The following is a 14,585-nucleotide window of genomic DNA, read 5'->3' as shown; positions in this document are numbered from 1 at the left end:
TTAACATGGTAGAAGTGTAATGTGACTGTGTAAATCAAGTCGAAACACTGGCGTCTGAGGCGTGGCAGCATTTATGAGGGTCACGCAGCTGCAGGCAAAGCACACTGGAAATCTCAGTCACGGTGTCAACATTCCTCCTTGTTCCCAGGAACCTCAGGTGGGAACAGTGTTCCCACCTCAGTGACCCCTTATGTGGGGGCAGCTTCTCCGTGGTTCACTCTCAAGGAGGTCCGGCCCTGACAAATGCCCTCGGAGACAGGAGCGTGGCAGCTGATAGCCAGACATTCAGTTACAGTTCGTCCTAGAAAAACCAAGAGGCGTGACTTCTTGTAGCCTCTGGGAGCCACAAAGAATCAGTGGAAAGCCTGGTCATGAGTGACAGGGTATATGGTGAACTCGTGGCTGCAGAGCCTGGTAACCAATGAGTGTGTCCACCTGGCCTCTCCCTTACATCCGTGGGTTTTCGTGGGCAGGTGGTGCCGTGGGCTCCGGGCCCTTCTGATGAGCATGGGTGCTGACTTCTTCTTTCAGCACAACTGAATAGTTCCTCCACCTTGGACAGGAGTCCAGCTTGAATTGCTCCCATGGAGCACCTTGAAGATGGTGTGCTTGTTGCCTTGTTAATGGGGTAGCTGAGATCACCAGTATGTAGTAGTGTCTCCTTGTCCCACAGGGGGGCGCCCCCTACTGCTGTGAGCAGTGGAAACACATACCCTAGAACTACCCAGGAAGGAAAGGAGGTGCAACACCCTGAGCTGGGCGTGGGGCGGGTCGTGGATCCAAGCAGCGGTGATATTTCACGAGATCATTTCGCCAGATAAGGAGAGTTGTGCTGATTGACATGCGTGGCTTGCATAACTCCGCTTGCCTTCAGCAATACCGCAATTACTGATTTAATATGGTTGAGTTACACCATGTGTACAAGGGTGATCTTCACAGCCTTGCTGTGGGAAGAAGAAAGGAAGCAGCCGACCCTCTGTCAGTAGGATGACGGAAGCACGGACCGCACACTGGAATTCTTAGTTGAGGGAAAGTTAGACGGCATTGGAACTGCATGGCACAAACACTGTGAGCACAGAGTAATACTGATGTGCACTAGGGGTACAGAAAAGTCAGAATGCAGACTGAAGGGTGGACAGTAAATGCTGTCAGAGGCTTCAAGAAGCATACAGAAGAAAGCCGCAGTTCACGGGGACTAGAAAGAAGACATCAGATGTCTTTACATGTCTACTGTATCTTCCATATTATTCTGGTAATAAAAAACACTTATACAACATGTTATGTAATGCAAGAAGTTATTTAAGAAGGCCAAGATACAATTTTTAAAATCTGTTCTGGCCAATAAAAAATAACACTCACCATGTGTTTATTTAGTAACGTTACTGAGAGTCAGGCTTGGAGTCTAAGAGACTAAAATATCTCACCAAAGGAAACACAGCTCTCTGGTCCCAGTCTCCTCACAGCCCAGTGTGTGGGACAAGCAGTGAGCTATAATGGAACTAAAAAGCAAAAGCTGTGCCATGTTCTGGAAGATGCCCGCCGGAGGGATACTGAGCTAGACAAGGAAGGCAAGGCCCTGGAGGATGGGATGGAAGAAGGTCACACGGGACAGTCCCTCTGTCCTGGGACACTGGAAGCCACACAGGGTTTTGAGAACAGAGAGATTAACAAGGTCAGCCCTAGGCTGTCAGGACTACTGGCTGCAGTGTTGGAAGTTACCACATGGGAGCAGCAAGGAGGCCTGCAGAGTTGGTCCAACAGGGATCCTGGGGACCACATAGGCAGACGCAGCTCAGTGCATGGTAGGCCTAAGTATTGCAGCTAATATTTAGTAACGTTTAGTTAAGCCTCATCCTATACACAGAGGTTAGAGGTGAGAAGCAGAGCACAGTGTCAGTCTCAGGATGCCATTCTCTGTACACGGGACGTGCACACTTATTCAGCCAAGTTGAGTGCGATGTGTCCAAATTCTTCAGCTCCCGTCTCCACAGTTCTGTGAGTGTCCCCAGGTACCTCCTCAAAGCTCTGGACAGGCTCATTTCAAGCCTTTTGGCTATACTGTCAAACTGACTCCCGGGAGTCCCGCCCTCCATTATACCCACCAGGAACATGTGAGAACATGGGTGTCTTCATATTCACCAATCATGGGCATCATTACCCCTTCCTATGTCTGCCCATCTGGTTGGAAGGAAAAGCTTTCCTTGTTTTATAAAGGGTATGCTGTGGGGGTGGGGCATAGTTACAGGCATTAGCACACAAGAATAAACAGCTTAATTCCATCATGTACCAGCAGTGGATACCTTTAAAAAAAAAAAAAATGAAGTTGGAAAACAATTTACAATGTTGTAAAAATGAAGCAAATACTCAAAAACAAATTTAACGTGGGCACAAGCCTTACTGGTAACTGTGAGGCATGGTTGAATAAAATGAAAGCAGATCTAATTGTGTGGAAAGGGGCCCATATTTGTACACCGGGGACACTCAACCTTAGGTAACATTTCCCATTAACTGACAAATTCTGAACATTCCCCAGCAAAACGTATGCTGTCCTTTTTGCAGAAATTGGCAATGGGACCCGTAAATTCCAGTAGAAATGTGAAGGGCACAGAGCAGGGTGGTAAGAAAGAGCTCATGTGTTCAGACTTCGGAACCCACTGAAAAGCAAGTCGTTGACACAGTCACAACCTGGAACAAGGGCTAATATGACAGAAATTCATAATACTCTGCATCAGCTGATTCTCCGCAGGGTCCCCCACAGCTCCACAGGGAAGGAATTGCTTCCAGCACGTGGTTGTAGGACAGGGATCCACCTCTGCACAAGGATGAAAGGGACCCGGGCAGATCAAGGATCAGAGCTCAGAGCTCAGCCGGAGTGGATGAAGAACTTCAGGGTATGAGCTAAAACTACAAAAGCTTATTAGGAGAAGTCTACAGTAGAATCAGGCAGCGGTTTCTCAGTCATAACACAAAAAGCACGGTGACAAAAGAAAAAAAAAACAGATGCAGTGAAATAAAAATAAGGAGTAAAATTTTAACTGAGCCTGGTGCTGCGGGCCTGTGATCCAGGTACACACAGGAGGCCAGCCTGGTCTACATAGTAAGTTAGAAAGGGCTGCGTAGCGAGACCCTGTCTCAGAACTAAACAAAACAAAAATAGGGAAGTAAAATCGAAACTTACAGACTGTGGAGGGGTTCAAAATCTGGGAATCCTGTATCTAAGGATTTTGCAGATGGTGTCTGGCAGGGAAAGTATATAGGGAGTCTCTGGTTACTAAAGAGGTCATGATTTCAAAGCAGGCACAGTGCCTGGGTGACCGTTTCTGCAAGGAAGAGATGCTGAGCCTCCTCCCGCCTCAGGAACTGCTAACTGCCAGCCAGCTGCACTCTACAGCCCCCGGGCACTCTGTGGCACCTTCCCGGGAACCCCTGCTTCGGAAAGCAGCCTAGCCTGTCTTCAAAACCTTGAGCACAGTAACCACCTGTGATTCATTGATTCCTGCCTGAGGTGGACACTCAAGTGAGAGGAAAATATTCCTACCCGGCCTGTGAGCAAAAATGAGGTGCCACTTCTTCCTAATCAACAGCAGAGAGAGATGGCTACAGCCACACAGGAGAGCAATTCGGACAGTCTGGTGGTGCAGAATGTGCGCATCCGGAAGTCTAGGAACAGTAAAAGACCCGGATAGCAGGATTCCACTCAAAATAGTGTCCATTGGAGGCCGGGGGGTGGGGGAGGGGGGAGGGAGGTTCTGAGCATGTGTGCAGAGGAGGTGCGGGCGACTGATAATGTGTGTGCGGCTTCCTCCTGGAATCCAGACAGCGTTCCTGAAGTGCCCACCATGGTGAGAGCCGCACAACTCAGAAACTTACTAGAAGCTTCCTTAAAGGTGCGTGGCATGTGTGTGAGGTAGGGCTCGGTGAACTGAGAAGCAAGCAGAGGTCTCCAGGTACAGGTGTGCACGCTGGGAAACCTGGTAGTGGGTTTTTCCATACTAATGAGCTTACAAACAGGAATGTGGTTTTTGCAGTGTGTTTTTTTTTCTTCCTTTTTTTAAAAAATTTAAAAACCTAAACAAAACCTTTCCCCGGCCGTGCCCACGCTGTCTTCTGTCCCTTTGCGGAGGGGCTCAGGCCTTCCCTGAGGAACACACAGGTCCCAGGGGTGCAGAGGCTGGGCTGGGCTAGGGCGCGGCGGGCCGACGGGGCGGGCCGGGGGCGGCCGCTGTGACCTCGGGCGTCGCAAACGCCGCCCTCCGCGGCCAGCGATAGGTCCCACCCCACCTAGGCGACCTGTGGCCGGGGGCGGGGAGACGCGACGGGGACGCGCAGCGCGGTGGTGGTGGAGCGGCCGGGGAGATGTGGGCACCGAGCGGCCCCGGACCCGCGGGCTGGGACCGCCGCAGGGTGGGCGCCCGGCTGCGGGCGGCACTGGCCGGGCTGCAGGAGCTTCAGGGGCTGCGCGCCACGCAGCAGGCGCGCGTGCGGGGCGCCCTGGGCCTGCACCCTGAGCCCGGGCCCCGCGGCCAGGAGCTGAGGCTGGAGGCGGCGCTGGCCGCGCTGCGGGAGCAGCTGGTAAGGAGCGACCGGACGCGGGTGGCCGAGGGGACGTGCTGGGGCGCGACCGGGGCGCAGCTGCGTGGAGTGAGCGAGTGGAGAGGCCGGATGCGCGGCTGCGTGGGGGAGCGCGCTACGGGGTGCGTGCTGGGGAGCCGCGCGCAGAGCCTGGTGTTGAATGCGCATCGCCTCTGCGGCTGACACAGCTCGGGTGCGGAGGCGCGCACGTCGGGGTGGGTGCCGTGTTGTGGTGGTGGGGATGCGTGGACCCTAACCTCATCCCGGGAGCAGGTCGGCCGGCTGCACGGCGTGACCGTGTGCCGCAGGACACTGTACTGGGTTCGCTTGGGTCACTGGGGAGTCTTGCGGGCTGAGGACGTCTCCAAGATTTCGTGTCACCTGATCGATCCGTTTTAAAAAAACAAAAACAAAAACGAGTGTCCACCAGTCTGACGAACAAGAGGGGATTGGTGGTGCTTTCTCAGTTACCAGCGCCCCATGAGTCCTCCTCTGTAGACCACTGGGGGTCTTCCAGGAGTAGAACTACAACCTGCTTCTAGAAACAGCTCGAGATTTTTTTTTTTTTTTCAGTACTGCGGTGTGGTGATTTTGTTGTTGGGTTTTGTTGTTGTTATCGTTTGTTTGTTTTTCGAGACAGGATTTTTTCTGTGTAGCCCTGACTGTCCTGGAAATCGCTTAGTAGACCAGGCTGACCTCGAACTCAAGAGATGCACCTGCCTCTGCCTCCGAAGTGCTGGGGTTAAAGGCGTGCACCACCACCGCCTGACACTGCAGTATTTTTTTAAAAAATAACAAAATAATGCTCTCGGATGTGATGGAGTCGCATCCATAACTCTTAAGTGGGATTTCTTTCACGGTGAAATTTGGATCTGTCCTGTTGAGAGGCGCCTCTTGGTAAAAGTCCAAGACGAAACTGTTGCTTTCCAATCAGCTTTAGCTCAGAATTGTGTTGTTGGGCTTGTGATTAAAGAATCAGGAAGTCCAGCGTCTGAGTCACTCATTCCCCAGGACACCTGGAATCCTCCCTGGGTGTCAGAGAGGTGGAGAGCTGGCTGAGGGCGGAACCCAGCCGGCAGCCTCCTCCAGTCTGTGAGCAGCTCAGCTGCCCAGAGGGACATGGCTGGTGTGGGCTGGACTCTGCAAACTGCTGCACCCACACAAGGACCAAGACATTACAACAGGTGCCTGAGGTCCGAAAGGCTACGCACTCCGCTTCACGTGACCTCAACCAGGCAGGCGCACTGACGGTTACACGCATGACCCGTTCCTTTAAGGTTGATGATTAACTCCGCTTCAGCAATACAGACCCAGTCCGTAAGCCCTCACACTGCAATTACCAGCAGCCTTTGGAGACATCAAACAAGCCTTTTGTTCACACACACACACACACACACACACACACACGCCTCTGTGAGACCAGAAAGAACACACAGGCTTTGTCGCGAAACTTGGTTCACCAGAAGAGAAAAATAGTTGGATTTATGTGGCTTTAGCCAGCACTTAGCACTTCAACATTTTTAAGGGGGGGTGGGGGGTGGGGGAGTGGAGATTAGGAGCAAAGATGCTTGTTAAATACTGAAAGGGCTACAGTGCAGTCCAGTTAAACCCCAAGGAAGTAGAGCTCACGGCCCTCCCGCTGGCCCTCAGTCATCATTCAGGTGTGAAGATAGAAGAGTCCCGGAGTTCTCCTCCGCATTTATTTTGCAGGGATTCTCAAGGAAGGATAGGTTTAGCATTTCTAGGGATTTGGTGTTCATCAGATGGGCTACACGACCTGCTAATTGCAGTGTCAAAAGTCACAAAGGGAACTCAGCAGTAGGAGAATTTTGTCCACAAGATAAGTCAATGACTCTTAATGGCTGAGAGCAAAAAACAAAACAAAACAAAGCAGAACAAAAAACCCAGAGATGATTTCAGCACTTAGCCCTCCCTATTCCAAACTTCTTTGCTGATGAACTCCCGTGTCCTCTAACCCCTGACCCCACCGCCTGCTGCAGGTGGCCCTTCAGGCTGCCCCCATGAGTGTTTTCACGGGGACTTGTCTCGGGAAGTGGCTAGCATTTTCACTCTGGTAAGTGGGCTTCAGTAGGACAGCCCAGGGGCTGGCACCAGGCCAAGAAGCTGTAACAGTCTATCTTACTTCAGCCACATCCAGAAGAGGTGTCCTGGGACCGACCGGAGGCTGATGCATACCGATATGAGGATCATCCTGCAGGGGTGGACTGGTCCTGACTTGTTCTGAAAGTGACAGCATGCAACCGTTCCTTTCCCTGGCAGGCTCAGGCGGTGACGCCACAAGAGCAAGCCACACTGATTCTGTAACTGTCGATGGTGTTTTCCTTGGCCCAAGCAGCTTGCTTTGATGAACACCTTGGGGGGCAGATGGAGGGCAGATGAGAAGCAGATGAGGTCAGGAGCAAGGACCTGACAAACTTCTCCAGGGTCACTGTCAATCTCAGCCATGAGCCAGTGAGCAGGGCCCTTCACTACAGATTGATGTGATGTGACATTTGCAGGAGGCCATCGGGGGGTAATCCATGCATAAAACATTTCCTTTGTTCACTATTAGCATTCAAGGAGAGGAAGGAAGTGTCTTAGATACCATCTCTACATCCTGAACTTTTTATCCTCCAAATAGACCGTCAAGATTTTTTTTTTTTTTTTTTTTAATGCTGGGGTTGCAGAGCGGAACTGTCCATAGGGGAAGATATAACGAATTCAGATCAGGTTCTATGTAATGATGTGAGTCTTTTAAAGGAATCAGCCAGCTCCCTTTTGGTGACATCATGGAATGGCCGGTCTCGGACATCTGGTGGTCACCAGACTTAACTGGTGAAGGTACAAGGTCTTGTACCTATCCCAGAGCATGACGTAGCAAGAGCCCAGGATCTGCAGGTGTACTGAGTGACTCCACCTTTGGGACTATGGTTAGTTCTTCCTTGCACCAGGCCTCTGACCCTTGACCCCGCTTTGGGGAATTCTGACTCAAGTGCCCCAGAGCATTCTGGAAACCAGCATGAGGCTTGCAGACCATAGGCAGACTTGGTTCTGGGAAGAGTGCCACAGTCTGGCTTTGTGGCTAGCCATGCTCTGTCCCGGTCACAGTGGCTTTGACCCTGAAGTTCAGTCTAAGGAACGGTGGTGAAAACTTGAACTAGGGATAGAAGGGAAGTGTTACTTACGGTGGTATCGATCCGGATGGTGAGCTCACAGCAGAGCCCTGAGGCCTCTAAGGACCCTGGGGTCTTGAGAGCTCCACCATTTACTAGAAACTAGCTACTGAGGCTGGCTGGACAGATAGGATCTGCAGAGCAAGCAGCTGGTCCCAATGTGCACGTAGGGGCCTCTGAAGAAGGGCAGTTGGGATAGATAGATAGATAGATAGATAGATAGATAGATAGATAGATAGATAGATAGATGACAGATAGATAGATGCTGTTGCTCACTAGACTAGCCCTGGCAGAGGTGCTTGGTGTCTGTGGACTCCGGGAGAAATCCTTGCCCTCTCTTTGGTGGGTCTAAGTATCAGTTTCTAAGTGGGTGGAAGGGTCATGCCTGTGGTCTCTACCCTGGTTGTCTCAGGGAAAGAGATTGTGATGGAAACAGGTTCCAGGAAATTCTATTCAGCTTTGACATGTGTGATTACAGATAGGGCTGCTCTCAGCCGCTCTTCGCCCTTCAGACCTTGTGTTAGTGGAGTTAGGATCAGAGCCTGGGACCTAGCAGCCCTAAAAAGCCAACGGGGCCACCCGTCCTCAAACAGACGAGTCCTAACGAAGAGTTGTGAAGGGACATTTGTTCATGGTGTCCACAATGAGAAGAGGTGCAGCGACCCCCAAGCTCATCCTCAGGGTACTGACCTGAGTACCCTTTTAGATGTAAGAGGCAGGCAAGCATGATTCCGCCTGGTGTTGTCTCGGGTGCCTGGAAGGTGGTAGGTGAGTTGTCAGAACTGGGGAACCTCTTCTGGGGAGACAAGCTTGGGCTCCAGCTGGGGCCTGGCTTCAGCATTTTCTTCTCCCCCAGGATTAGCCGGGCCGTGGTAGCGTACACCTTTAATTCCAGCCCTTGGGAGGCAGAGGCAGGTGGATCTCTGTGAGTTTAAGGCCAGCCTGGTCTACAGAGTGAGTTCCAAAATAGTTAGGACTGTTTCACAGAGAAACCCTGTCTTGAAAAATCAAAAAAAAAAAAAAAAAAAAAAAAGAAAAGAAAAAAAAAGAAAAAAGAAAAATTCTGGGGAAATTCCACTTTCTTAGTGTCCATTGTCTCTTTAGAATGTCTTCTTTCCTGTGGGGGTGAGAGCACCAGAGGTGGATCCCACCTCAAGTCAGCTCCTGGGGGTAAAGCCGAGGCTGGCATCCGTGCCAGCCCAGGCCAGCCAGCCTCCCACTCAACTCACATGGCCCTTTGCGAAAGTACTTGTTCTGGTGAACAGGAAGTCATTCATTCCTGCTGGCAACTTGCTGCTGGTGATTTCCCCTTGGGTAGTTCCCCTCTAGAAAAGTAATGGTCATGTTCTTCCACAGATGAGCCATGTGCCTGCATTTTACTATTTGTTTGCCTTAAACAAATTAAAGGGGGGAAAAAAGTATGCGGCCTACCTGGAACTCTGCACAGCTGAAAAAAAGAAATCAGTTTTTACCAAACACTCAGTCCAGATTAGTTTATGTAGATGTATACAGAATTCCCCCCCATTTCATGTGGACTGTACAGTGTGTGTGTGTGTGTGTGTGTGTGTGTGTGTGTGTGTGAGAGAGAGAGAGAGAGAGAGAGAGAAAGACAGAAAGACAGAGACAGAGACAGAGAGAGAGACAGAGACAGAGAGAGAAATCCTTTGCTGCCCATTCCAGAAAACCTAGGGAGTTGCTTCCCATGAGTTTGGAGTTTTCTTGGTGTCCACAATGGCCCTGTTTCAGCCTTGGACCTTAGTTTAGGTTTCTGTATTCACATCAGTTTTTATTCTTTCTCTTTTTACATCGCAGTCACGGTTAAGGCGACAGGATGCTGGCCTGAAGACTCACTTGGACCAGCTGGACCAGCAGATAAGTGAGCTGCAGCTGGATGTGAGCCGGTCATCCTGTGAGGCCCTGGACAGTGACAGCAGGCCCAGCTCAGGTATGACTAATGGTGGCTAGGCAGACATTGGAGAGCCAGGCTGCCACCTTCCAGGAAGGCAATACAGCGTTCATCATCACCCCTCACTGACCCCATCTGACGTAAACATTGTGAACAGTGACAGCTTCGGCCCGTGTCCTCAGCTGATCTGACACTTGGGAGGTCCCTTGGGCAGCCTGGGAAGTATACGTGACTAAAGACAGGAAAAAGCTTTAACTAAACATGCTGAAAGAAAAATATAAATATAATAAATATATAAAGTTTAAATATATATATGCTAAAGAGTTTACATATAATATAGTCTGCACAGTTTACACATATGTAAACTACCGGTTTATATATTAAATTAAACACCCCTCGAGCTCCTGGTTTTGCTGGATAGTCATGGACCGTGCATATAACTATTTTACACACCACTTACATCATTGACATCAGTATAACTTGCCAGCTGTTTACACAGGAGGCCCTTCCTTCCCTGTGCTCCATCCCAGAGCTCACAGAAGGTCATTGTTGGCAGTCTTGCTGGCTTGTGTGGCTCTGATCACTTTTGCTTTCTCAGTATTCTCCAGGTGAAACTTGGAAACAGGGACCCCTGTGTCTGGGTCACGGTGGTCACAGGTAGCTGTGACAGCAAGTCTGCAGTGTCTGGAGTCCCCTTGGCACTCTTGGAACTTGGCTTTTGCAGTCTAGCCTGGATTGTGCTAGGTACCCAGCAGTCTCTGGGGCTGAGGACTCCCAAGAAGGAATGCCCCATGCAGTTGCATGTTAAAGAAAGGGGATGCCTAGAACAAAGGAGGGTCTCCTGAGCACAGCGATAGGGTTCAGGTGAGGTAGGGTCAGTTGTTCCCATAGCCACTCACAAGGTTACCAGCAAGAATCTGGAACGTTCTTGTTGTGGGACTGTCCCCAGGCATTCTTACCAGCCCCTCACACCTTTCTCTGCCAGTAAAAGCAAGAGAAAGAGGCTCTAGGTCTTTGGGGTAGAGCCCACTGGCCGGAGGTGCACTGACCACTGTGTCTGCTCTGTCCAGGCTTCTACGAGCTGAGTGACGCGGGTTCCTGTTCCCTGTCCACCTCATGTGCATCGGTTTGCAGTGACCGCCTGTCCCCCTCGCTGGGCGGCTGGCTGCCTGTGTTCCAGCCCTCTAAGTCCAGGTCTGGCATAGGAGACTGGCGACCCCGCTCTGCTGATGAGACCACTGTCCCTGCATGGAGCCCACAGCCCAGTAGAGAAGACAGCCGGTTCCTGCATGGTTCGGAGGACACAGGCCGTCCAAGGGGCCTGTTCCGACCCAGACCAGTGTCTACAGGTGAGAGGCAGGAGAGGGCAAGAGTGTCATGTGGGTGAGAGGGACAGCAGATGACGGTGCCTGGGCCCATTGGGGAAGAGGATGACCCTACAAGGAGCGTGTGTGTGTGTGTGTGTGTGTGTGTGTGTGTGTGTATGTGTGTTTTAAATGAACACCCAGAAGCTCTGAAGAAGCATTCAAATCATTTGATGTGCCACATTTAGAGTGAGACTCGAGGCACAGGCACCCCTCATCATGTTTTCCCAAGAGAAAAAGATGTCACTTGGACACCCCACCTCCCACACACAAACCATGGCGGTGTGCCAGCCTTAATCTCTCTGTGGAGAGAGTCCCCACTTTCTCTCTCAGGCTATGGGTTCCCATGGATGGCTGTAGGACATTTGTCCCAGGTAGCCTCCAAGCCGTGGCTAAGTGGGGCCACTGAGATGATGCGTCCTGCTCGCTCTCACTGAAGAGCGGGGACCAGTACACAGAGCTAAGCCTCCCTGCGGGGAGCAGGGATGGGCCTCTGTGCTGATAACGCTTTTCATGGTCTCTTTCCCAGGCGATCTTGAGCGAGTCCTCCCAGATGACCTGGGGCTCCAGAGAGCTGAGACTGATGCCGCGTCCTCATCCCTCTTCTGCCAGGGAATAGAGGTCCCGGCCCACGCACTGGACCCCAAGTACCAGCGTGATCTGGTGGCCAGGGGTGGCCAGGAGGTGTACCCCTACCCCAGCCCCCTACATGCGGTGGCTCTACAGAGCCCCCTCTTTGCTCTGCCCAAGGAAGCGCCACGTCTCGACATCTACTCACCTCCCCAGGAGCCTCCTCTGGTCCCCGTTGATCAGAACAGGACTCAGACTGGGCCGATCCATGAGCTGGGCTCAGCCGAAGCCTACATCCACAGGCTCTTGCGTCTGCGGGGCCAAGAGCTCCCCGTGAGAGATGTGGTGCCGGAGCCCGGAAGTGACGTGGCTCCTTTCACGCAGAAGCTCTGCGGCCAGAGGCCAGAGAGTGGAGGTCCACTCGAGAAGCTGGCCAGTGGGATGGACAGGGGAGGAATGGGTAGGGATGCCGCCAAGGACAGCCTCAGACCACAGGGGTCTGTGTCCCTTGCGGATGCGGAGCCCCTCAGCAGCCCCCTGAAGGAGGAAACCACACCTTGGAATCCCTGTGCCCGTGGAGACGATACTGTAGGCTCCTCTCTCTGCGCCCAGGCCCAGCAGCCCCACAATGGCTATGGCCAAGGACAAATCCTGTCCCCATCCAGGATGCTGGGCCCTGAGAGTCCCCCTCTGGCCCCAGGGCCCTTTGCCTACCCATCCTGCACCACTGGTGACACCTCCCCAATGAGGCTGAGGATGGGCTCTCCCCAAGGCCAGGCCATGAAGGTCAGAGGGAGGGTCAGTGACCAAGTGCCCAGGCTGGGGAAGCAGCTCCCGCCACAGCCCGAGAGACAGCAGCGGGGCATCCACGCTGTGTTGCCTCCAGAGTGGGACCCCTCATCCAGGCCCCAGCAGGGAGGGCTCAGCAGGAGGCCCACGCTGGTCAGAGAGCCTCCTGGACGCTCTTGCTCTGAGTCCACCCTCTACCCCGTGCCCTTCTTTGTCCCCCTAGTGGTGGCCCCGCAGGAGGGTTACCCAGCATCCCAAGCTCTGTTCCCCAGGGAGGCATCCCCTCTCAGCTCAGCAGCCAGGAGGAAGCAGCGCCGGTGGCAGTCTGCTATGGAGATCTCAGCCAAAGCCCGCTTGGCTGGCCATCCTGGGCCCAGCTCGGGGCCCCCTAGGTCCCCAGCCAGGAGAACAGGTGGGCCCCGGGCCCAGATCAGGCCCACACTTGCCCGTCAGGATGCCTGTGTGAAGAGTGAGTCAGACCCCTCAGAGCACTCAGCAGAGTGCACCTCACTATTCCACTCAACCATCGCCGAAACCAGTGAGGACGAGGAGGCCAGTGACCACACCGCCAACCGCTTCGGGGACGAGTCCAGTAGCAACGATTCAGAAGGCTGTGTCCAGAGCCGCCGCAGTAGCCGGGGAATAGGCAGTGCGGAGGCTGGGCACGGGGAGCGGGCCTGGCCTCGGGCGCACCCCCAGCAGTCCCCACGGGCCCCAGGAAGCAGCAGGCCACCCCTGCCCCCTGTGCCCAAATTGTGCCGCATCAAGGCCTCCAAGGCCCTGAAGAAGAAGATCCGCAGGTTCCAGCCAGCGGCCCTGAAGGTCATGACCATGGTGTGATGCCAGTGTTTTAGGACAAGCCTAGGGCCCCAGAAAGTGCAAAATCCTTCCATACCATGTGATGAGCAGGCTGAGGCTGGTACCACACACCGCGGGTCTGCTTAGGCGTCTCAGTCACCCTCACTGTGGCTGTGAGTTCTCTGGGGTGATTTTCCTTCCAGCCATTTTCATTGCATGATCCCAGCTGCGGCTTTGTCCTCCGCCATGCTTCGGCTGGTGTGTGGGGAGAGTTCTCTAATGAGGCGTTCCTTCCCAGAGACGGCTTAGATACATCTCCTCCTGTTTGGGGGAAGCAGGTTTGAATTCAGCTCCACCTTACACTCATGAATAGGCACCTGCATGATGCTGGTATAGCACCAAATAAAAGAACCAGTTCCCTTCCTCCTGCTGTATCTTGTCTCTCTGCCTTCTTAACGTGGGGTGTGTGCTGACCCAAGGGAGGGCGGGCATTTTCAGAGTAAAGTCTGAACTCTGGACTCAACACGGGTGAATTGAGTAGGGAAAATTTTTGGAAAAAGTATTTCTTCTTTTTTTTTTTTTTTTTTTTTTTTTTTTTTTGTGTGTGTGTGTGTGTGTGTGTGTGTGTGTGTGTGTCTTTTGTAAAGAAACTTTCTGTCTACTTTCCAAGGATAAGAACCACAGGTTTTTCAACTCAGGTGCTCAGTGCTGCAGTTAGAAGGCAGCTTTCTCCTGGATCCATCATGTGTTGCCCTAGAGGAGATCAGGGGGTACATTTCATGGGGTGCCTGCCCTTCCCCCACACACTGGGCAGAAGCCTTGAAGATAGGGAGACAGGAAGCCTGGCTGAGAATACTGCTGCAGTGGGTGTCACACTCGGCCTAAATATTCCTGTAGCGAGAGCTGAATACAGGGTGAAGGGTGAAGAGAACTGAAATTTGATTAAGGTCTAGAACAAAGACATGCACCTGCCTTGAGAAGGGAGAGGGAGGGAGATAATGAAGGCTTTGGGGGTTTTTGGAGCAAAAGAAAGCAAGGGACTCTCTGTGCAAACCTCTCCACAGTGCAAACATTTCGAACGGGCCGAGGGAGCAATCTGCGAAGGCAAACATTCCAGTGTCCGCCTTGACTTCCTGCCTGCGCCTCCTGGAATTGCTCAGGCCAGGGCATCTGTCTCCCTCATACTTTCATGGAGTTTAAAGGAACGTTAAAAGCCAGTCATGACCCAGGGTTTTATTGTAAAAGATATTTTTTTTCTATCACTGACAAAATGCCTGGCAAACTTAAGGAAGGGGAGGTGTGTGTTGGCTCACAGCCTCAGAGGGCTCAATGGATCACACAGAGAAGGCACAGCAAGGCAGCTCAGTTCACATCATGCCAGGAAGCAGAGAGCATGATGGGATGTGGCCAGAG

The 14,585-nt window shown here is 52.5% G+C and overlaps 1 protein-coding gene across 2 annotated transcripts; it reads left to right on the top strand.

Annotated features, from left to right (window-relative positions):
- Positions 1 to 3,752: 3,752 nt before the first annotated feature.
- Positions 3,753 to 13,606, top strand: Dact2 (dishevelled binding antagonist of beta catenin 2). 2 transcript variants are annotated; one of them, XM_028866606.2, is made up of 4 exons: positions 3,753 to 3,887; positions 9,558 to 9,690; positions 10,722 to 11,000; positions 11,545 to 13,606. In XM_028866606.2, exons 1-4 carry the CDS (start codon positions 3,756 to 3,758, stop codon positions 13,212 to 13,214), a joined length of 2,214 nt encoding a protein of 737 aa, XP_028722439.1. In that variant the 5' UTR covers positions 3,753 to 3,755; the 3' UTR covers positions 13,215 to 13,606. The 2 variants fall into 2 exon arrangements, with proteins under 2 accessions (XP_028722439.1, XP_028722438.1); XM_028866605.2 differs by lacking the exon at positions 3,753 to 3,887 and adding an exon at positions 4,300 to 4,572.
- Positions 13,607 to 14,585: the final 979 nt, after the last annotated feature.

This window comes from Peromyscus leucopus, chromosome 8a (assembly GCF_004664715.2).
Source record: "Peromyscus leucopus breed LL Stock chromosome 8a, UCI_PerLeu_2.1, whole genome shotgun sequence".
Classification (NCBI taxonomy): Eukaryota; Metazoa; Chordata; class Mammalia; order Rodentia; family Cricetidae; genus Peromyscus; species Peromyscus leucopus.
This window is presented reverse-complemented; position numbering and strand designations above follow the sequence as displayed.